Source organism: Rattus norvegicus, chromosome 8 (assembly GCF_036323735.1).
Source record: "Rattus norvegicus strain BN/NHsdMcwi chromosome 8, GRCr8, whole genome shotgun sequence".
Classification (NCBI taxonomy): domain Eukaryota; kingdom Metazoa; phylum Chordata; class Mammalia; order Rodentia; family Muridae; genus Rattus; species Rattus norvegicus.
In genome coordinates this window covers 95561023-95582613 of record NC_086026.1, presented here as the reverse complement: position 1 = coordinate 95582613, position 21591 = coordinate 95561023, and the positions used below count along the sequence as shown (strand labels likewise).

At 40.6% G+C, this 21591-nt stretch overlaps 1 protein-coding gene across 4 annotated transcripts in view; it reads left to right on the top strand.

The window, feature by feature from the left end:
* Positions 1-3178: 3178 nt before the first annotated feature.
* Positions 3179-21591, top strand: part of Ibtk (inhibitor of Bruton tyrosine kinase) — a 73806-nt gene continuing 55393 nt past the window's right edge. For 3 of the 4 annotated variants that reach the window (XM_039082545.2, XM_063265559.1, XM_039082546.2), the window contains exons 1-4: positions 3179-4475; positions 9557-10237; positions 16336-16432; positions 18065-18189. In XM_039082545.2, the coding sequence (XP_038938473.1) occupies positions 9917-10237; positions 16336-16432; positions 18065-18189 (543 nt within the window). In that variant the 5' untranslated portion in view covers positions 3179-4475; positions 9557-9916. The remainder of the gene's footprint in view (positions 4476-9556; positions 10238-16335; positions 16433-18064; positions 18190-21591) is intronic. The other variant, NM_001427757.1, reaches the window with a different exon arrangement.

The following is a 21591-nucleotide window of genomic DNA, read 5'->3' as shown; positions in this document are numbered from 1 at the left end:
CAGTTGTTAAGGTGTAACTCCTAGTCTTATGTAGAAGACATTATCTTGTAGCATCTCCCTGGTTCTTACAGTCGTTCCTTCCCCTTTCCCATGATGTTTCCTGAGCCTCTGTGTTTTAGATGTTTTAGCTGTGTATGAGCACCTGTAGTCAGTTGTTCTCTGCATTTTGACTGGTTGTGAAGCTCTGTGATGGTCTCCATCTGCTTCAAAATAAAACTTCCTTGATGAGGCATAAGAGCTACACTTATCTGTGTGTATGCAGATGGGTATTTAGACCTTGATGAATTGTGCTCTTTATTAATATACAGTAACCTTTAAAAATATCTAATTCTCTTAAGTTATTTTATCATATATCAGCACTGGTACACCAGCTGATTTTTAACTTCCACTCATTTGATACCTTGATTTGCATCCTTTGACTCAGATTCTCTGGGTGTACGTACCAGTGATGTATGTTTCTTAGAGACAGCAGATAGTTAAACTATTTTTTTTAAATCCTGTCAGCTAGTCTGCATCTTTTTATTGATGAGTGGAGATCATTTATATTGGAATTTATTGGAGAGAGATATTTACTAAATCCTACAGCTTTCTTATGAGGTTGTCTGGTTAATTCCTTGATCATCTCTCTGCCGCTCCCCTGCCATCTCTCTACACTGTTTGTATCAGAAGTATGCTGGTTTAGTATGTTGGACGTGCTAGTTTCCTTCTTACTCTTCATTAAGTTATCCCTCTCCTGTTTTATCTTGTGCTTGAGTCCATCTTCTTCTCTATAGTACTTCCATAAGTATCTTTTGCAGGTTGGTGATCAAGAACCATGCTATTTTGTGTTTGTCTGATACATCCTCGCTTCTCCACCAATTTAAAGAGAGCTTTCCTGAATATAACAGTTTTGCTCCATAGTTTTTCCTTTCAGTTTTGGCTCTATGGTTCCTTATCCTGGATTTTAGGGCTGCTCATCAGATAGCAGATGCGATTCTCATGTGCTTGCCCTTGTAGGTGATTTAGAGTATATCTCCGAACTGCTGTTAATACTGTTTTTTTTCTTTATGTTTTCAACATGAATGACTATAACGTCATAAAGAAGTTCTACTCTGGTCACATCTATTCACAGTTGTAACTAACTCTTGTGCTTGAGAGTCCATTACTTTCTCTAGAACTGGGAGAATCTTTGGTATAATTTCAATGAATAGATTTTCTAGATCCTTAATTTTTCTATCAGCTCCTTCTGTCGATAACGTCTTAGAATTGGTTTCTTGATTATATTCCAGAGCTCTTGAATGCTGTGGTCATGCTTATTTATTTTTGTTTTATTGATGTTTGAATGTAGTATATCCTTTATGTTGTCCTCCATCTCTGGGTTCTTTCTTCTGCTTAGTTAAGTCTACTGGTGACAATTATTCTTCAACACTTCTTTTTATTTTTCAATCCAAGTTTCTTTCCTACCCATTTTCCTGACATTTTTCCTCTCTGTGCTCCTTAATTTAGTCTTTATGCCATAGATTGAATTCATCTGCTTGTTTTCATCCTCTTTAAGCTCACACATAGGTTTTACTAGTAGACGTTAAAAACCTTCAGCTGACATTATAGCTATTCCAATTTGTTTCAATTCAATAGTCAAGGAATTACAGTTTAACAAGACAGCTGTGTTTTTTTATGTTTCTTATGTTTTGTGTTAAAATTTTACATCTCTTCAGTGAACTATCTCTCAATGCATTTTAGCTGTAGTTGAGTATTTTTGCATTGAGAATCCTTTCCCAGTACCCAGTACCACTCAGTGAGGAAGAGACGAACTATTGTCACAGCAACAACACCGAGCTGTATAATAAGCACACCAAACCCAATTAAGTCTCAGTAGTATATTACCAGTGTTGCAAACCAGAAAATGGCAAAGCCAGTGTGGAGTGTGGTATTAGATAAATAGTCGCTTATGGTTAATACTGTAATAGATAGAGGAGTCATGGTCTTAGAAAACTTGAGCAGAAGCAATGTTCAGTCAAGAAAGGAGAAAGAGGAAGAGTGGAGAAGACTGTTATGGAAGGACAGAAAAATGAACAAGCCGTTAGCAAGAAAGGGAAAAGATTCCCTCAATAATGAGAATGCTCAACAATAAAATTAGATAAGCAGAACTAAAAACAGAAGACATAAACTTTTTACAACTAAGATAAAATTCAAAATATTACTAAAGGTATACTAGGAAGGAACACAGAAACAAGGAAGAAAAGGAAAAGATTGCCCAGAGACGAAACAAGATGCACAAAAGCTTTAGACAACGGTGTGAAGAGGAAAAAAAATACTTAAAAATCTAATAACTCACCAATATCACTAAACCTGTAGTAAAAGGGGAGAGTAGAAGCCATGGGAGAAGAAAAGTGAGGAGGAGGAGGGGGAGCAGGGTCTTTTTCTCATCCAAAGATAACTCAGACTATTTACCTTCTGGTATAAAATGCTTAATTTTTACTTTGGGGTAAAAGCTGGACAGTTTGCCTTCAGTCTCCAGTAAAATATTAAGTTTTTATTAGCTTGGAATTTAACTGATGTGACCACTCAAAACTATGCATTTATGATATCAATTGGTGCCACCAACTAGATTCCTTTTAAGCCCAACAGTGTATACCAACCTGAAACTCATGCCGTTTGTGCTGTGGACAATGACGCTATATCAGAGTTTCTCTTAATCCTGTCAGCACCATGACAACCTGGCAGAGAAGTTTTACTTTGTAAGTAGCTTTTTAATATTCTCTCCTCTGACACTTACTGAAGCAGGACCAGTTCTGTCCCCCATTTCCAACCTCAAAGACACTCATTCCTTGGCATGATTCTGTTCATTCTGCTTTACCTAGTTACCTTCTACTTCTTACCTAGTTTGTCATTTTTTTCAGGAAGTCAGATGAAACCTATTATCTTCTTTCACAAATTCATTAGAGTTACAGTATATTTTTGTGTATATGATTATGGCTATATGAACATTTTGTACCCCCAATGTTTACAGGTGTTTGAAACATGGCAACTTCTAGATGGTGTATTGTGTGCTTGGCAGTCTGCTAAATGCTCCATGCGTCTATCAACGCATTTTCACTACAGCAAAATGCATTTCGTTCCCATTTTGCAGATGAGGAAATTAAGGGTTCAGAAAACCTAAATGACTTACCCAGATACAAGGAAGAGACAGATAAAAGATGTGAACTCAGGTCAACACATTTATTTGCATTATTAGCTTCCAGATCACTAAGGTTCTTTGCTCACGAGTGTGTTATTATACACAGCTTCCTTCCGTGCCATTGTTTATACTTTACGGAATGGGTTTTGTTCCACGTCAGAGTAGGAAGTAAGAAAGCAAAGAAAGTCCTTGTTCTGGGAGGAGAGCTGGGGAGCTCGGTCTGTTTTCATTTCTCCTTCACTTTGATCTAGCAACTTACTTTCCTATAAAGTCTAAAAAACAGGCAATTGGGCTGAAGCAGCATAGGAAGGTATTGAGTTTAACTCCGTTTAATTGATTACAGTGTTAGTAGCTTATACAGCAACACAAACAGGGCAGAGGTTCAAACAACTCCCCGCTCCTAGTGCTGTTTTTCTCTGAGTCATGCTACTCCTCCCTGAACATGTTTACTAAAGCGCCTCCGTATCAGACTTTAGCAGGAGTATGTTTCCCATTCTTGACTGATTATTGGCTTACTTTCCTCCCTAACAGTTTCCAACCTTTAAAATGGCCTTTAGATTTAGAGTCCAGAGAGAAAACCTCTTGCAAGCCTGGCGTCAGGCACTGAGTGATGTGACCCAAGTCAGCAGCTGTCCGCACAGTGGCCATCTGAAATGGCTATGGTGCCTTCTGACAAAGAGAGTGACACTCAGACAATCCGGGTACAACGGGCGGGGCACAGAGCAGCAGGGCTGAGTCTTGGGGAGAGGACACCTCTGGTTTTCCAGTTATCCCACTACTAGTGGTCCAGGAGGCAACTTTTCTAAGATGCCTACGTTTCTACCGAGTAGTGCTTGGGCATCCAGCTAGCTCCTTGTTTCCTCCATCCCGGCCTTAACCTCCCTTCCGAGTCTCGACCTGAGGGAGACAGATCTTTTAAGGTGACTCTGGCACCAAGAGGGACAGTACTGGTTCTTGAGTCTAGGGCAGCAGGGTCAAGCTCCTCTGGGACTTTGGGGAAAGGCCACAGCTGAGGTACTGCCACGCTAGGCCTTGTGGGCAGGCTTCGACCAATCACTGTAGGGCATACACGAACTCTAACCAATCAGCGCCCGTCTTATTCCCGAGTCCCGCCCGCTCTAGCCCAGGTTCCCCGAACCCCGTCCCGGCGCCGATAGTCGCGGCTGTCGCTTTCGCTGCAGCCGCCTCCGGAGCTGACTCGGGCATCCCGGCTCCTGGCTCCCTTCGTTGTCCCCGGTAGCTTTCACTAAGGATGAGTCCCTGCGCGGCCGCGCGCCTGCCCCGCGGAGACCGCCGGCGCACCTTCATCTAGCGACTGGTGAGGGCGGGGGTGACGGCGTCCTGCCAGCTCGGCCGGGGAGCGGGGCCCGGGGAGGGAACTCGCGGAGGGGGTGGCTGCGAGCTTCGCGCCGCGTGGCACGGGCGGGTGGCCTGGCAGCGCAGCCCCGCGGCCCCTGCCAGCTAATGAATGGCCTTGTCCCGCGAAGTGCTACGTCGCCGAGCTGCCCGACACGCCCTCCAGCGACGTTGCTTTTCTAGTTCCGAGGGTTGACTGGTGTCACCTTCCTTCATCCCTTCCTAGAGGCTCCCTTGTCCATTAAATCCTTGGTGGAGTTTACAAAGTTTGAGTTCGCGCGGGCCTTGCTGAGTTTGCAGAAGCAGATCTTGCTTGAACATTCGCTGCTGGGTGGAAATGGACAGGGGTCTGTTCTGCAGTGACGGGATGGAGGGGCCTTTTGTTCGTAGGTATCAGGTTGCAAAGGAATTTTGGTTCAGAGGGGAAATGGCCAACCCCGACTTAAGCCATCTTTAACTCTGTTATCTAACAGTCATAAAAGTTGAGTTGTGTTAGTCAGAGGGGATGTTTTTTCTAGGAGGAGAAGTTGAGTAGCACCTGTTTCCTTTTACCTCGAAGTAGGTAACACTTAGAAATAGTTTTCCCCCTAATAGATAGTGTGGCTACCTCCTTAATATGCAAAATTTCAGGCATTGTTTGTGGTCAGTTCCTCACTCTCTGTTGAGTTCCTTTCATTTGTTTTTGTTGTTTTAGTGACCTACCTCTCAGTACCTGAGGACAGAACTATTTTTTAAAACGTGTTTAGCAAAGCTTGAGTCACATCGCAGCTTTACGATTTTTCAATTGGGTGTGTTAATTTTCGTTTTTTTTTCCTTTTTAGTAAAACTTGTTTGAAGGACTTTCACTATGCTAATTTTTATGTGATGATTTAATTTCATTTTTAATTTTCAAGATGCTTGTGATTATAAAATTCTAAAGTAAACGAGTACACCCATTAAAGGATGTCAATATGATTTGTTACTTCCATTGACACAAACTAGTTTCTTATCCTGGGGGAATAATTCTTTACCTCATCCAGAGATGCACCATTTCACTCCCTAAATTTTGGGCAAATTTTCTTTTATGAAAATGAGAGCAGTATTGTACTAAAATTCTAGGTTTTTTACACAAAGAATATTTGAGAAAAACATTAGAATATAAAATTAGCAACGTTAAATTACTTAGGGTCCTAACATTGTAAATACTTACTTTTAAAAATGTTTTTAGGGCCTGTAAACACGTCTCCTGATTATGACTCAATCTGTAGCCTGTAACATTTAAATTAGTACAGATGCAGATGTACAGGGGGGGGGTGTTAAGGTTATAGGGTTCAATAAACAATCATCTTGCCTTACTGATTGTGAAAATTATGAAGAATCTAACATTCTCTCTCATGTACTGCAAGGAGTTTACATTTCTTGTATGTGGGCAAGGCATATGTATGTCCAAGGGAGGTTATCACCATTAGCTCAAAGGAAGAAATGGAGGAAGAGAGCTCTTGTCGATTGTCTATGGTTTTAGGGTAGCAATCCAATTCTATGACCTCAAATGACAGTTTTCTCGACTACACCATATTGCATCCTATTGGCATTCCTGTTTTGAGAAAGCCAGTTGACTGACAACTGATATCCAGAGTACTCCTCTCACTCTATGGTTCTTAAGTAAGCTACTATTTTCTCATAGGAAGGTTGAAGCTAGTCATATTTATAAGGGCAATAATGAGGTTGAAATGAGACATAGGTAATTTAGATGGTTCTGTGTGTACATGTCCATGCAAAAGCACAAAATATGGTATGACTATAAGCACTGAGAAGTCCCTTTTTATTTTTGTTTGTTTTTTCTTTTTTTTTTCTTTTCGGAGCTGGGGACCGAACCCAGGGCCTTGCGCTTCCTAGGCAAGCGCTCTACCACTGAGCTAAATCCCCAACCCCGAGAAGTCCCTTTTTAAAGATTTGGTTGAAAGCATTTGAAGTAGAAAAGGCCCTAATTGGTGTTTTCTGACTTATTTACCAGGATGTCCTATTTTCAACTTTAATTTTTGTTAGATGCTTGTGCTGTATGGATGAAAAGTCTCATTTAGAATAGGTCAGGAGATACATTTTAATCTCGTTTCATACAAATGAAAATATTGAAGCTTTAAGAAAATTCAGAGGTGTGCTTTTCCTTAGGGAAGCTTTGAACTTGGGTCAGGTACTGAGCAGTAGCCGAGAGCTCACACCTCATACAGAAAAGAGACGGAGGGAAACAGACTGAGACTGACCAGGCCTCTAACAAGGCCACAGCAACACACAGCCATACCTCCCAGTCTTTCCCAAACAGGACAACTAGCTGGAGACCAAGCGTAGGGAACCTTTGGAGTTCATTATCATTCATACCACTACAAATATGCATACCCATCTGAAACTTTTTAAATAGTGTGATTTTTAAAAAGATAGATAAATTGATTGATTGATTGATTGTGAGTACGCTGCCGCTGTCTTCAGAAACACCAGAAGGCATCGGATCCCATTACAGATGATTGTGAGCCACCATGTGGTTGCTGGAAATTGAACTCAGGACCTCTGGAAGAGTAATCAGTGCTCTTAACCGCCAAGCCATCTCTCCAACCCACCCATCTGAAATTCTACCTGGACTTTGAATATATATATATATATATATATATATATATATATATATATATATATACATACATACATACATATATATATGTACATATATATATATTGAGAATTACATGCCTACAGAGTGTTTGATTAAACCCATTCCACATTTTTCCCCCTCCAGTTTCTTTCCTGTTCTTTAAATGTTTCTTTCTTTCTTTCTTTTTTTTAAATCCACTTAGACCACTTAATGTGGCCAGTGTGTACTTGGATGTAGGGTTATCTGTTGGATTGTGGGTGGCCTCTCAGGAGCCACGCCCTTGAGGAAAACTAACTTTCTCTTACCCATCAGCCATCAATTGTCCATAGCTTTTCAGCTAGGGAAGTGACTTCATGACCGCCTCCCTGTCCTATGCTAGAGTTTTGTCTGGCTTTATCTTATTCAGATCTTGTGCATGCAGTCAGAGTGTCTGTGAGTTCATATATCCAACCACTTCATTGTGTTAAGAAAAACACTGTTTTGCTGCTGACTACCTCTGGCTGCTGAATTATGTTATCTCCTCGTCCTGGAGCTTTGGGATGATAGGGCATGATACAGATGTCCTGTTTAGGGGCGGGCACTCCACAGTCTCTTACTCTGCACGCTGACAAGTTGTACGTCTCTGTCTCACTATCTACTGCTAAAAGAAGCTTCTTTGCTAAGGACTGAGTGATGAAGTCCTTAGAAATCAGTTAGATGCTGTGCTCATTTAGCAGAATAAGAGTAGATTCCCGGATAGGGGTGACCTACCCAACCATGGATTCTTGGTCCTCATAATGGTGCTAGATGTGAGTTCTGTCTTGGAGCAAGCCTTGAGTCCAGTCAGAAAGTGTTTACTCTGTGACATTTGTGCAACTATTATTTGTGTAACCTTGCCAGATTGTTGCTGTAATTCACAAAGTTCACAGTTGGGTAAGACTGTTGATTACTGTTTTGTTTTGTTTTGTTTTGGATCGGGGTTCAGATATACTAGGGGAGTAGGTGATTAGATTTGTTTTAAAAACAGAATTACATTCTTAATTATGATTGAATATAAGGCCTTGTTCAGGACTCAGTGTCGACTGGCCAGAACCTTTGTGGTGGAACAATAGTTGGGGTTGAACCATTCCAAGTTAGACCGGCTTGGTTTTTGTCAACATTTCACACCTGTCATGTGATGTCATGTCCCCTTTTTTCTTACCCCATCACTGAAGCCAGAAGCCTTGCATTGTTATCTTACCCTGCCATTGTAAGATTCTGAAAATAAATGAATTGTCTACTTCAAGCACAAAAGGCTGTTTAATAATATCTAACCCATCCCGATAGGAAAAAGCAAGAGTGGTATGTGGGTTTTAGAGCTGGAAAGAGTAAAATGAAGGATTTGTTAAATGCCAAGACTTTTTTCTTTTCAGGTTCAGATTAAAGATTTGAAGTGGGTGGGGTTTTTGTTTTTGTTTGTTTTTGCTTATTTGCTTTTGTGGGACTGTGTTCAGTTAAAGACTGTAGGTTTTCAGAAACAGGCCTGGAGTTATAGTTAGAAACCATGTAGTTCCTTGCTCTAGTTTCTAAAGGCAAATCATAATTGTCAGTATCAAAAAGCTAGTTAGATGTTAACCTCTACTTATTGTGATTTCAAGTGGAAAATAATATATTTGGACCCTTCCATATTATATTATTATTATATCTGTCTAATATATACATGTACCAAACTTTCCCCTGTATACACAGTGGACTCATGCCTGTCTCCGAAGAGTCTTATAATTGCATTTTGTTGTTGTTGGTCCTAAAGATCAGATGGTATGGAAAGCTTTACATCTACATGAGGGAAGGTTTCCCTTCTCTTGTCTTCAAAAGTTTTATAGAGCATTAAGAGTTATAGTGAATCTCATCATCATTTTATACTTTGAGATTTCAGTTCATACTTTTTGTACACATTGATTATAAAACCCTCTTATTATCTTTGTCTCTGAGCTAGCTAGAATTTATATTAATATAGGTATAAAATATCAAAAATGATTTCTTTCCAGATAGCTGTCTAGTTGTTCTGATATCCTTAGTTGAATGATTTCCCATTACAGGGACCTTTCAGGTGAGAAGACTCATTGCTTACCATGCAGTAATAGCTGAAGCGCTAATTGTTTTGGTAATGGTTAAGGTGCAGTTTTAGTTGGTGGCCATTTGAAAGAGGGTTCTCTTGAAGATAATAAATCTGAATGTGTTTATAGCTTCTGGGGACATAGCTTATAGAATGTGAAAATACAGGAAATAATGACTGAAGACATGAAGATTCTGAAGAAAGAGGCCTGCATGGAAAGTTGATCTGTGTGTCTTTATTTTATTTTATTTTATTTTTTACGAATTAAGAGCATTTAGGGGTGGAGTTTCTTATACTGTGAAGTACCACAAGTTAGATTTGTAACTTACTTTACTTTGTCTCCCTGCAGGTCACCCTCGCAATTATGGCTGTTTGAAAGGCGCAGACGGTGTGGAGGGGGAGTTCCCCTCCTCACTCCCCCTTGGTGCTTGACTCCAGGAATAATTTATAAACTGGGATTTTTTTAAATGAAGAACTTGTATTTGATATGAACTTTATAGAATTATTTATAAATTTTTGATTTAAGTGCCAAAAGATTATACAGAGATATATAGTTTTATATAATTGTTGTGACTACTTAAATTATAACCCCAAAGGGCCATCTCTTCTTGATAACTCTTCCTGAATAGTATCTTTGTGTCCTGGCTTTTTTAAAAAAAATTTACTTTGGTGACTGTTCTGAAGGAGTAAGCAATATAAAGCAATTAGGATGGATTCTGCCGCCCCCGACTGCACGGCCAAGTGCAGGTCCCTGAAGCACGCTCTGGATGTCCTTTCTGTGATAACAAAGGGCAGTGAGAGGCAGATCAAGATCTTTCTCTCCAGTTACTGCTACAACGCGGCAACTGTCAAGGACGCCTTCGGCAGGAACGCGCTCCACCTGGTTTCCTCCTGTGGGAAGAAAGCAGTGTTAGATTGGCTTATTGAGAAAGGAGTGGATTTGCTGGTAAAGGACAAGGAGTCAGGCTGGACAGCACTGCACAGAAGCATTTTTTATGGACACATCAATTGTGTTTGGTCTCTGTTGAAGGTAGGCATCACTAGCTTATTTAAAACTCTTATTTATTTAAACATGCACTCTTCTTATTTTCTTTTTCCTTTTACTGAAATCAGATTTTTTTCCTCATATAAAATCCTGATTATGGTTTCTCCTCTCTTTACTCCTCCCACCTCCTCCTTAATCCTCTCCCATCCACACCTCCCCCTTTGTGTTTCTCATCAGAAGACAAATAAGCCACACCTTGAATCCCAGCACTTGAGAGGCAGAGGCAGGTGGATCTCTGTGAGTTTGAGGTCAGCATGGTCTACATTGTGAGTTCCAGGACAGCCAAGGCTATATAGTGACATTCTGTCTGGGGAAAAAACAAAAAAGAAAAAACATAAGGAAAAGAAACACACTTCTCTGAGACAATGATAAAATAAAATAAAATAAAATAAAATACAACAACGTTAAATAAAAGCTAACGCACTGCAATAAAAACAAACAGACAGAAGGAAAAGAGCCCAGGAGAGGGCATAAGAAATAGAAGCCTATACATTCACACTCAGGAATCCCTGAACATGCTAAACTGGAAGCCATAATATAGATAGAAGGAAATATATAAATATAAATGAATAATAATAAAACACTGAGTTTAAAAAAACCACAGACATGACACTGGAGGCAGGGGACCTCCAGTCACACTGCTAAGTTCAGTATTTGTGGCCATCTACTGCTGAGTGTGTAGCCTGCCCTTGAGCGTAGTTTGTTTCCCCGTGAGACTCCCTTGGAGAGAACGAGTGTCACATGCAGGTGGTTATCAATTAGAGGTGGCTTCTGGGTCAGGGATGGGGCTTGTATCCACTCTTTTCAGCTCTGACTCCGCCTGTGCAGGACTGAGTTCACATGGGCTTTGAAGGCCTTGTTTCACGTGTGTCCTCCACCCTCTGGCCCTCACAATCTTTCTACCTCCTCTTCTGTGGTGTTCCCTGAGCCCTGGGGATCTGATGGACATCCTGTTTAGAACCAAGTGCACTAAAGTCTCTCAGTCTGCACATTGTCTGGCTGAGGCCTCAGAAGTTGCTCCTGTCCACCTCAGGAGAGTGTTTCCAATGATGGCCAAGCAGGGCCCTGATCTGTTTCCCTGGCTGGAGGTTAGGCGTGTGCATTTCTTAATCTATTTCGTGTTTCATTTTCTAAGAGAGGTTTATTTGTTTGAAACTTTTACTGTTAGAACTCATCTTTAGATTTAAAATCCTACATATGTGTATTTACACATTTTATGTAAAATTTCAAATATATATCAAGGGTGACTATACATGATAAGCTATTGTGCAATTTTATATTATGGGCACTACTGTATGCTACTGGGAAAAAAAAACTTGAACAGAATTCATTTGAACAAAGAATGATTTATGACTTGGACATACTTAAAACCATAGGGGTTTAGTGTGAGACTGTAGCTCGGGCAGGATGCGCACCTACTCTCAAGGCTCAGGTCTCCACCTCCAGCACCCCACGCTCCCACCTCATCCCAGGAAGGCTCAGAGAGCTGTTTTGGCAGCTTGGACAGAGTGGAGAACCTGAATACGGGTTAATTAGTGCCTGTGACTGTTCATGTCTTCCGTCCGTTTTCCTATTTATATTAGTTAGGCTTCTGCTTGCTTACATGAAACAACTATTAAAATCATTCCAGTTTAATGTAATTCCATCTTTGAATATGGAAAAACCTTGTAAATTACCGTTACCTACTTTACAAGGATGCTAGTTGTTGAACATCATTTAGGGGTAGGAATAGTATGTCTGCTTGTTTAACTGGAATAAAATGTTTTTAGTTTAAAAATTTAACAATTAAAATCAGCTTAATTTATATGAAAATTTCTCGCTCAGTAGATTTTTATCAAGGTTTGTTATGTGAATACCCAAATCAGAGAGTGTTTTGAGAAATACTCAGTGTCATTGATCTAATGAAACTGAGTCATGCATTTTAAATATTTAACTTTGCTTTATATAGGCATTTTTTTCAAGTTTGTTTGGCCCAGAAGACACAAGTCTTTTTTATCCTCAAACAACATGTAGCTAAATTAGGAATCTTATCATTAGTATTTTTATCTGTTTCATTTTTTTTTAAAGACTTATTTTACGTATGTGAGTACACTGTAGCTGTCTTCAGACACATCAGAAGAAGGCATCGAATCCCATTATAGATAGTTGTGAGCCACCATGTGGTTGCTGAGAATTTAACTCAGGACTTGTGGAAAAGCAGTCACTTCTCTTAACTGCTGAGCCATCTCTCCAGCCTCATCTATTTGATTTAAAAAAAAAACTTATTGTTGCATTTTTTGTACTATATACTCATCAAAATAACTTCTAATGTATATTGTTTGTAAATATCGCTTTTATTTCCTCAGAGGAAAGGATGAGGTGAGACCTGTACCCAAGCTGTTCAAATACAGCCCAGAGTGTTTCCTTCTCTGTTTAACCATCTCAACCTAGGTCTAGGCCTGGAAGCTTCTAGTCTCTGAACAATCTAATCTTCTAATCTAACTAATTCAGTATGGCTTCTCTTGGCCTCTGACTGAATTGCTCCGCTTGGCCTCATCCTAACTTTGGCAGTATGTTCTAATCTTGGGCTCCTTCTCATTCTCTGGCTCATTCTGTCTTCACCTTTGTCTAACTTCTCTCTGCTCCCTGTCTCTGAAACTATCCTGGTAAAACTGCCATACATACTCAACAGACCCCCTCAATTAGATGTCACTTACAAACATGGCTGCTTCCTTCGACAAACTAAGCTAACCTTCATTCTTAGGGACTAAAGTTGTGCGCTAAGAATGTCTGTACTCCTGCCAGGTCGCACTGTAGTCCAGACATGTCTGGTTCCAGCCTGATCACACAGACCTAGAGGGTCTTTGGATGTGATCCCCTGCTAGAGCAGCCATGTTACTGGATTAAAATTCCTCTACAATTGATAATGTAATATCTATTTTTTGTAGCTAAGTTGTTTTAAGGGCCCTATTTAAGACATCTTGATAAATTTCCAAGCATAATTCCAGCAATTCCAGTTTTGTCTACAAAAGGGATAGTATTAGTCCTTCCCCATATCTGCCCCAACTTCTGTAAGAGCCTCACTTACCCCTTTCTCTCCATGTAGGGAAAGCTAAAGAGTTAAAGCACCAGTTGGCCCCAGCCTTATCCTGTCTTACCTCTGTAACCTTGCCTGGCAGCATTGCTAATCTGTTGAGCGTTGGAGGGTTCTTTGATTTTCTTCTGAGAGGTTACTAGTCATAAGTCTTTATTTAGGGCTTCATTTAAAGAGTTGTCATGTGTCCTAGATTTTGGACTTTGCCTGCTTTAGATTTTCATGGTGGTGTGGGTGTCCATTGGCTATGAGAAGCTGGCCATTTGCTCTTAGACTGTCTTATTATTAGAGACTTATCGACCATTGATAGATAACTAATAGTGAGTGAAGTTCACTGCTAAAACTTTTCTACCAAAAAGTTCTTCCCAAACTGTTTAGTATTCTCCTCAAGCATGTCCTTTTCTGTGGCCTTGCAATTCTCCTATCAGAGGAAATGGGTGCAGGACGAGGCCTCATTGAGGGGCTTCATGTCAGCTCCCTCGTGTACACCAGAGTACTTCAGGTGTCCCATATTGGCAAAGGACACTCTAGTCCTGAATTCAGGCTCAGGGAGTTCGCATCTGCTAAAACTTGAGCATTTTGTATCAAGTGCCAAAGTAAATTGCTCAGTAAATGTACACCCACACCGCTACACTGTCAGTCCTTGACTGCCGAACATAGGACGCCTTGGCAGAGACTGCCTACATAAAGCTACAATAGAGGCAGCAAGTCGAAGTATCATGGCTTTCACCGCTTTATTCCACCATGTGATAGAATGCCAACGGCTTTATGCTTATAGGATTCTGCCACATCTGTTGCAGTGTACTTTAAATGGTTTCATTTGTAGTATTGGGGTGAGCCTAGGGCCTCACACATGATAGGCCAGAACTCCCTGGTGAGCTATACTTAGTGTTTTTTAATCTTGGGCACTGGATTTTGCTTAAGATGAATTCAAACTTGCAATCCTAGTGAGGAGGTAGGATTGCAGTGAAGAGTCACGACCCCTTGTGCCATTGTTTTATTATATCGCTCTTTACTCGTGGGTTGGGAAGAACTTGCTTTGATTTTTCTTACTGTTATGGAGCCTAGTAGAATCCCAAAGTTGTATGGGTTGAGTGACACACTAACTTCAAAGTTTTTAGAGCAAATATCTTCTGAGTGTATAATATATGCCAAAAATTCCATGCATTAGAGACTTTATAGACATTACAGACATTGTCGTGAACATGACTGGGCTCTTATTTTTAATTAAGTTTTTTTTACTAATATGGGGAGATAGGCAAAAATAAAATAATTAAATATAAACAGGAAAGAGCTTTTAAAATATTGTAGTGTTAGGTTTTTGCACATAACAGAGACCAGTGGTAGTAACATAAGCAAAAAGATCTTAAGATGATGTCAGATACCTATAGAAGAAACATCTAGGACATCCAAGTGACCTCAGACCTATAAACAGAAACTACTTTTCAAACCAATATAGAATAGCTATAAACATGATAATTGATCTCAAATTTTATCTTCATCTAAATCCCAGTAATGGTAGTTTTTACCTTACACTGGTTAGGACTATACAGTTAAGAGGAAAACAGATGTTAGTGTTTTCAGTAGCATTAGTGCTCTGTAATGAGATGATGTATAAAGTCCATCTGTTACCCGTAGAAGACTATCATGAAATTCTCAGGCTCTTAAGGCTGCTATAGACTATTTTGTAAATTACACATTTGGGGGTTATGTATGGAAAGAGTGATCTTAAATAAGTGGTACAGACTCTGCTCAACATACGTACCTTTAGCATTCAAGACAAATATATTAGAAAGGAAGGAAGTCCCCAAGGGGGTCCTAGAGAAGAAGGTCTAGAGTCTTGTGTTATGTTGAGAGGCCACTGCATCAGATCTTGCAGACACATGTGATCAGTAAGGTCTAGTAGGAATACATGACAAGCTAGACTCCGGGGATCTGAATTCCCAAGCTCTCCTTTGTTTTGTATATAGTTTGGAGTATTATGCGCCTCAGTCTGCCTTTCTTGTTCTTGTAAGACCATGGCAGGTGAGACAGGGCACTGATCATCACATTTCAGGAGACAAACGCTGGCTACTGCTGCCTTTGCTGTGAAATCTTTGCAACCCTTACCTTTATAGACGTGAAATAGACTATAAAAAGCTAGTGTGTCTGTAAAGTGTTTTACTGCACGTATATAGGTGTAGATTGATTCTAGGCAATCAGATATACTTCTTCTGGTTTGTTTGAAATTACAGTAACAAAATACTTGAGATAAATCGCCTTGTGATGAGGAAATTGGATTTTGGTTTGTGTTTTGGAGGCTTCCCAGCATTTGTCATTGGTCCTATTGCTTCGAGTCTGTGATAGATAGTGCAGCGTATCATGGCCAGGAGACTGGGGTGGAGCATTCTGCTCACCTTGTCATGTTTGCAGGGCAGCAAAGAGGAAGAAATGCGCACTGTAGCTCCTTCAGTCATGCGGGACAGTGATGGGAGGGTACCTATTGGCCCTACCTGTCAGTTCTTCCACTGCCCAGCAGCGCCTGCCGCACACGGAGACTTGGACTGGTGGAGAGCTAATTTACCTTGAAAAGCTGTCGTGTCTACTTCTGATTTAAGTGTTACCTTGGGGCTGGAGAAATGGCTCAGCAGTTAGAGTGCGTGCTGCACTGTAGGGGACTGGAGTTCAACTCCCAGCACCCACATTGGGAGTCTCACAAGAACTGGTAATTCCAGCTCTAGGGGATCTGATGTCCACTTCTTGTGTCAGTGGGCATTTGTACACACACACACACACACACACACACACACACACACACACCCCAAAACCAAAATTTTAGAATGTTATTTCTTTCTTCGTCTACCAATAATTGAGCATTTGATATTTTTTACTTCCTTTGTCTGTGGCTATGAGAGATAATGGTTATTTTCTGTTTTCAATGTGTTTATAGGGTTGATCATTTGATTTTGATATTTAAGAGTAGATGTTACTGATTTGGAGTAAATTGATAATAATGTACTTTTTTTCTTAGCATGGTGTTAGCTTGTATATGCAAGATAAAGAAGGATTGTCACCTTTGGATCTTCTCATGAAGGACAGGCCAGCTCACGTTGTGTTTAAGAACACTGGTAAGAACATTCCTCAAACATAGTCTAGCAAGGTGCAGCTTTGAAACTCTTTTTTTTTTTTTTTTTTTTTGGTTCTTTTTTTCGGAGCTGGGGATCGAACTCAGGGCCTTGCACTTCCTAGGCAAGCGCTCTACCACTGAGCTAAATCCCCAACCCCAGCTTTGAAACTCTTAATAGAATTCTATTTTGATTAAAATATTGAGCATTTATTTGTTTGATTATGTACAAAGAACTTTTACTTTCATGTTTTGTTTTTTTTAATTTGTTTATTCACAAACTTTGTTTTGTCTTTTTAAAATTGTATGTCTGTAAAAGTTAAAATACAGCCCAAAGGGTTGGCATTTTGTAATTTTTACTAGTTTAAAGTCATAATGTACACTCAGAAAACAACATCAGCATCTGAAGTAAATGAAAACAAAGAATAATTGAAGTAACTATTTTAACCACACATTTAAAACTTAAAAAAAAAACAGTCTATTTAGTGTCTTTGAGTGTGTGTCTGAGTTTGTATGAATGTGGGCACGCTTAGGTAATACAGTACTTGCGTGAGGTCAGAGAATGGCCGTGGGTGTTGGCTCTGGCCTTTCACCTGTTTGAGATAGCACCTCTTTTTTCTTTTGCTACCTCTGCCAGATTAACTTCTGCAGGCTTCTAGAATTCTCTTGCCTTTAATTCCTGTCGCTTTGTGGGAGTTCTGGGATTGCTGATGCTTACTCCATATCTGGCGTTTACATGGTCTCTGGGGATTTGAACTTAGGTCCTTACAGTTGTGTGGCAAGCACACCATCTTTTGCTCACCACTTCCAGTTTCTTTGCCCTTTCCGTTTGGAAATGTGAATTTACAGGAAAGGAGAGGAGAACTAAATGGGAGTAGTGTGTAGTTTGTATCTAAGCTAAGTGAGAACACAGTCATCCCCCCATTCACACTACATTGTACATGACGTTCAAAATTTCAGTCTTCCAGAATAAAAATCAAGACTTGTCACAGACTTTCCTCTGATTAAATTTTATATCAGTTTGTATTGGTCATTGTGATTTTGTATGTCAAGAGTGAACTGTGAAAGTTAGTGTTAGGCTGTGTGTGTTAATTCAGACCTGTAATCCCAGTACTTATGAGGTGGTGTCAGAGGTTGAGACCGTGACCTGTTACGTAATGCATTCAGAGGCCATCCTGCACTCTGGAAATCCTGTCTCAATCCCTCGAATCCCCTAAAAAACGTCAGTGTTTGAATAGTAACATATAGTACCAGTGAGAGTATGCTCACGTTTATAATCGTGGGCATAAGCCGGAGTTCTGGACTTAGAATTTCTTGGAAACAAGGTAGACATGGCAGGCGGCAGTTCACTGAGGTTCCGTGTTAGCTCTCAGTGAGGACGCGAGGGAGGAGCAAATGCTGTGACTGCTCACATCAGATGCAGGCTTTAACTAGGATTTTGATGTTTTGGGGAGAATTTTCTAGAATTATAGATTGTGTTAATAGTTTCATATTTATACAGTACTACAGTTGTTCTAAGTGTTTGGATGGAATCATGTTTCAGGTAAACTGATGATTTTTATGTATCTGTAATTAGGCTAAGGTGTAATTCCTTTAAACCTTAACAGTATAAGAAATATCTTCATTTTTATTTCAGATCCCACAGAAGTCTATACTTGGGGAGATAATACAAACTTCACTCTGGGCCACGGAAGCCAGAACAGCAAACACCATCCGGAGCTGCTGGACCTGTTTTCCAGGAGCAGGGTTTACGTCAAGCAGGTATTTTCAGGGGCATCTGTGTACTTTGAGAGAGAAGGCAAGCTTTGTATTTCATAATTTGGATTTTGCACATTTTTATTCTTTTGAAGGTCTAGTGATGTGATCCATTAGGAATTCCTATTTCTGTATTTTTTCTTACTGTAAAAACCTTAGTCATATCAGGACTGTAAGGTACCTTGGACATATGAAATGTTTGAAAGAGTTACTAGGGCATTTTTTTCTCAAATGCATGTGTTTCATGTTGCTGTAATTTCTCCTGTATGGTCCTGAGTTCCTAAACATGAGTGGCTGTGCACTTTGAGCTGGTAACTTGTGAAGCTTTGCTGAGTGACCTGTTTTATTTTCACAGACTGTGTCACCATCAGGATGTGCCTGCTCTCTGGTGCTCTCTGTGTGTTACTGTTGCTCTCTGGTGTTCTGTGTGTGTCAGAGCTGCTCTCTGGTGCTCTCTGTGTGTTACTGTTGCTCTCTGGTGTTCTGTGTGTGTTACTGTAGCTCTCTGGTGTTCTATGTGTGTGTTACTGCTGCTCTCTGGTGTTCTGTGTGTGTTACTGTAGCTCTCTGGTGTTCTATGTGTGTGTTACTGCTGCTCTCTGGTGCTCTCTGTGTGTTACTGTTGCTCTCTGGTGCTCTCTGTGTGTTACTGTTGCTCTCTGGTGTTCTGTGTGTGTCAGAGCTGCTCTCTGGTGCTCTCTGTGTTTTACTGTTGCTCTCTGGTGTTCTGTGTGTGTTACTGTAGCTCTCTGGTGTTCTATGTGTGTGTTACTGCTGCTCTCTGGTGTTCTGTGTGTGTTACTGTTGCTCTCTGGTGTTCTGTGTGTGTTACTGCTGCTCTCTGGTGTTCTGTGTGTGTTACTGCTGCTCTCTGGTATTCTATGTGTGTGTTACTGCTGCTCTCTGGTGTTCTGTGTGTGTTACTGCTGCTCTCTGGTGTTCTATGTGTGTGTTACTGCTGCTCTCTGGTGTTCTGTGTGTGTTACTGCTGCTCTCTGGTATTCTATGTGTGTGTTACTGCTGCTCTCTGGTGTTCTATGTGTGTGTTACTGCTGCTCTCTGGTGTTCTGTGTGTGTTACTGTAGCTCTCTGGTGTTCTATGTGTGTGTTACTGCTGCTCTCTGGTGTTCTGTGTGTGTTACTGTAGCTCTCTGGTGTTCTATGTGTGTGTTACTGCTGCTCTCTGGTGTTCTGTGTGTGTTACTGTAGCTCTCTGGTGTTCTATGTGTGTGTTACTGCTGCTCTCTGGTGTTCTGTGTGTGTTACTGTAGCTCTCTGGTGTTCTATGTGTGTGTTACTGCTGCTCTCTGGTGTTCTGTGTGTGTTACTGTAGCTCTCTGGTGTTCTATGTGTGTGTTATTGCTGCTCTCTGGTGTTCTGTGTGTGTTACTGTAGCTCTCTGGTGTTCTGTGTGTGTTACTGCTGCTCTCTGGTGTTCTGTGTGTGTTACTGTAGCTCTCTGGTGTTCTGTGTGTGTGTTACTGCTGCTCTCTGGTGTTCTGTGTGTGTTACTGTAGCTCTCTGGTGTTCTATGTGTGTGTTACTGCTGCTCTCTGGTATTCTGTGTGTGTTACTGCTGCTCTCTGGTGTTCTGTGTGTGTTACTGTAGCTCTCTGGTGTTCTATGTGTGTGTTACTGCTGCTCTCTGGTGTTCTGTGTGTGTTACTGTAGCTCTCTGGTGTTCTGTGTGTGTGTTACTTCTGCTCTCTGGTGTTCTGTGTGTGTTACTGTAGCTCTCTGGTGTTCTATGTGTGTGTTACTGCTGCTCTCTGGTGTTCTGTGTGTGTTACTGTAGCTCTCTGGTGTTCTGTGTGTGTTACTGTAGCTCTCTGGTGTTCTGTGTGTGTTACTGTAGCTCTCTGGTGTTCTGTGTGTGTTACTGCTGCTCTCTGTGCTCTCTGTGTGTTACTGTTTTTAATGTTACTCTGTTCTTCAGTTTCGTTTTCATTTTACACTACGCAGTCTTGAAAAGTATTTAAATTTTACAAGTTGAAGTTTATTTTTGCTACTTACTCTGTCCTCATTTTAATGCTAAGATATTTACAGTTCACATCATGTAAGTTCATCTTTGACTTATGAGCTATGTTAATCTTTCTGTACTATTAAAAAAAGCCTGGGATTTATTGCAAGGAGGAAGGATTTATTTGGATCAGAGTTGTGGAGTCCATGTTTAGTTGGCTCTGTGGTTTGGCCCTGGTGAACTAGCATAGCCTGTCCGAGACAGTGGTAAAGAACACTGCTCACCTAACAGCAGCCAGCCAAGGGCAAGTATGAAGGAAAGACTGGGGAGGGCATTCCCCTAATGATCTTTCACTTCTTACTAGCCTCCCCTGTTAAGTTTCTACCACCGTCCTGTGACACCAACCTGAGGACCAAGTCTTTTATACAAGATCCTTTGGGGGACTGCCATGCTCCTGCCAGGCCTCTTTCTAGCTCTCCTGTGGATAGTGACCTCAGTGTCTAACTTGATTCCTTAGTGCTGCTCTTTCCCGTGCTGGTATTCACTTTTTATCTTTGTTCTTACTAGTTTTTATATTGTATTAAACTAAATAGTTTAGCTGATTCATCCTTGGGAAAACCACTCTCAGTAACTTAGAATGTGAGGTCTTTTCTATTCCATAATTTCATTTACTTTCTCAGTGAGTGAGTCCGTGTGTGTGTGTGTGTGTGTTTGTGTGTGTGTGTGTGTGTGTGTGTGTGTCTGCTTGACCCAAAATAGGAGCCAAAGGTCATTACAGACCCTTAGCCCATATTTGAAGATGGAACTCTCAGTTTTTAAACTTACCGTGCAAGCTCAGCTTGCCTGTGACAGTTCTGGTTTTGATGTTTCTTCTGGTGTAATTGTTAATGCCATCCTATTTAACTAAAAAATAAATAAATAAAAGTAGATGGTAAATGATGTGAACACTATATTAAGCCTCAGTGTAATAGCACAGAGACTACACTCTTTTTAATTTGAAAGTCATGATATGATGGGTCATAACTAGCAAGTTTTTCTTTTTTTTAATGAAAAAAGTTAATTATAGAGAATGTTTAATTTTGAAAGGCCAGGAATCAGAGCTTTTATAGGAGTGGGAAGAGACTAATGAATTTAAGAATGATATGTCGGTGTCCTAAAGAAAGCTCTCTTTAAACCTGAAGAAACTTACAATAATGAAAGGGTGGAAATCCTGAGCCTGGTGTCAGAGTCGATAGTAAACGTGAGGGAGATGAGCCGACAGAGCAGGAGTGGAAGGAAAGTGTACACTGCATAGTCCCCACGCAAGCAGTGCTGAGGACACATTAACTTGAGTTGTTCCTCCAGGGTTCCATATGGGGCCGGCCATCCCTCCTCAGTTTCCTGTTGAAGAGCACAAAATGGTAATCCATCCGCAGCTGTTGCTGACTGACCGTTTAGGACAATGCTTT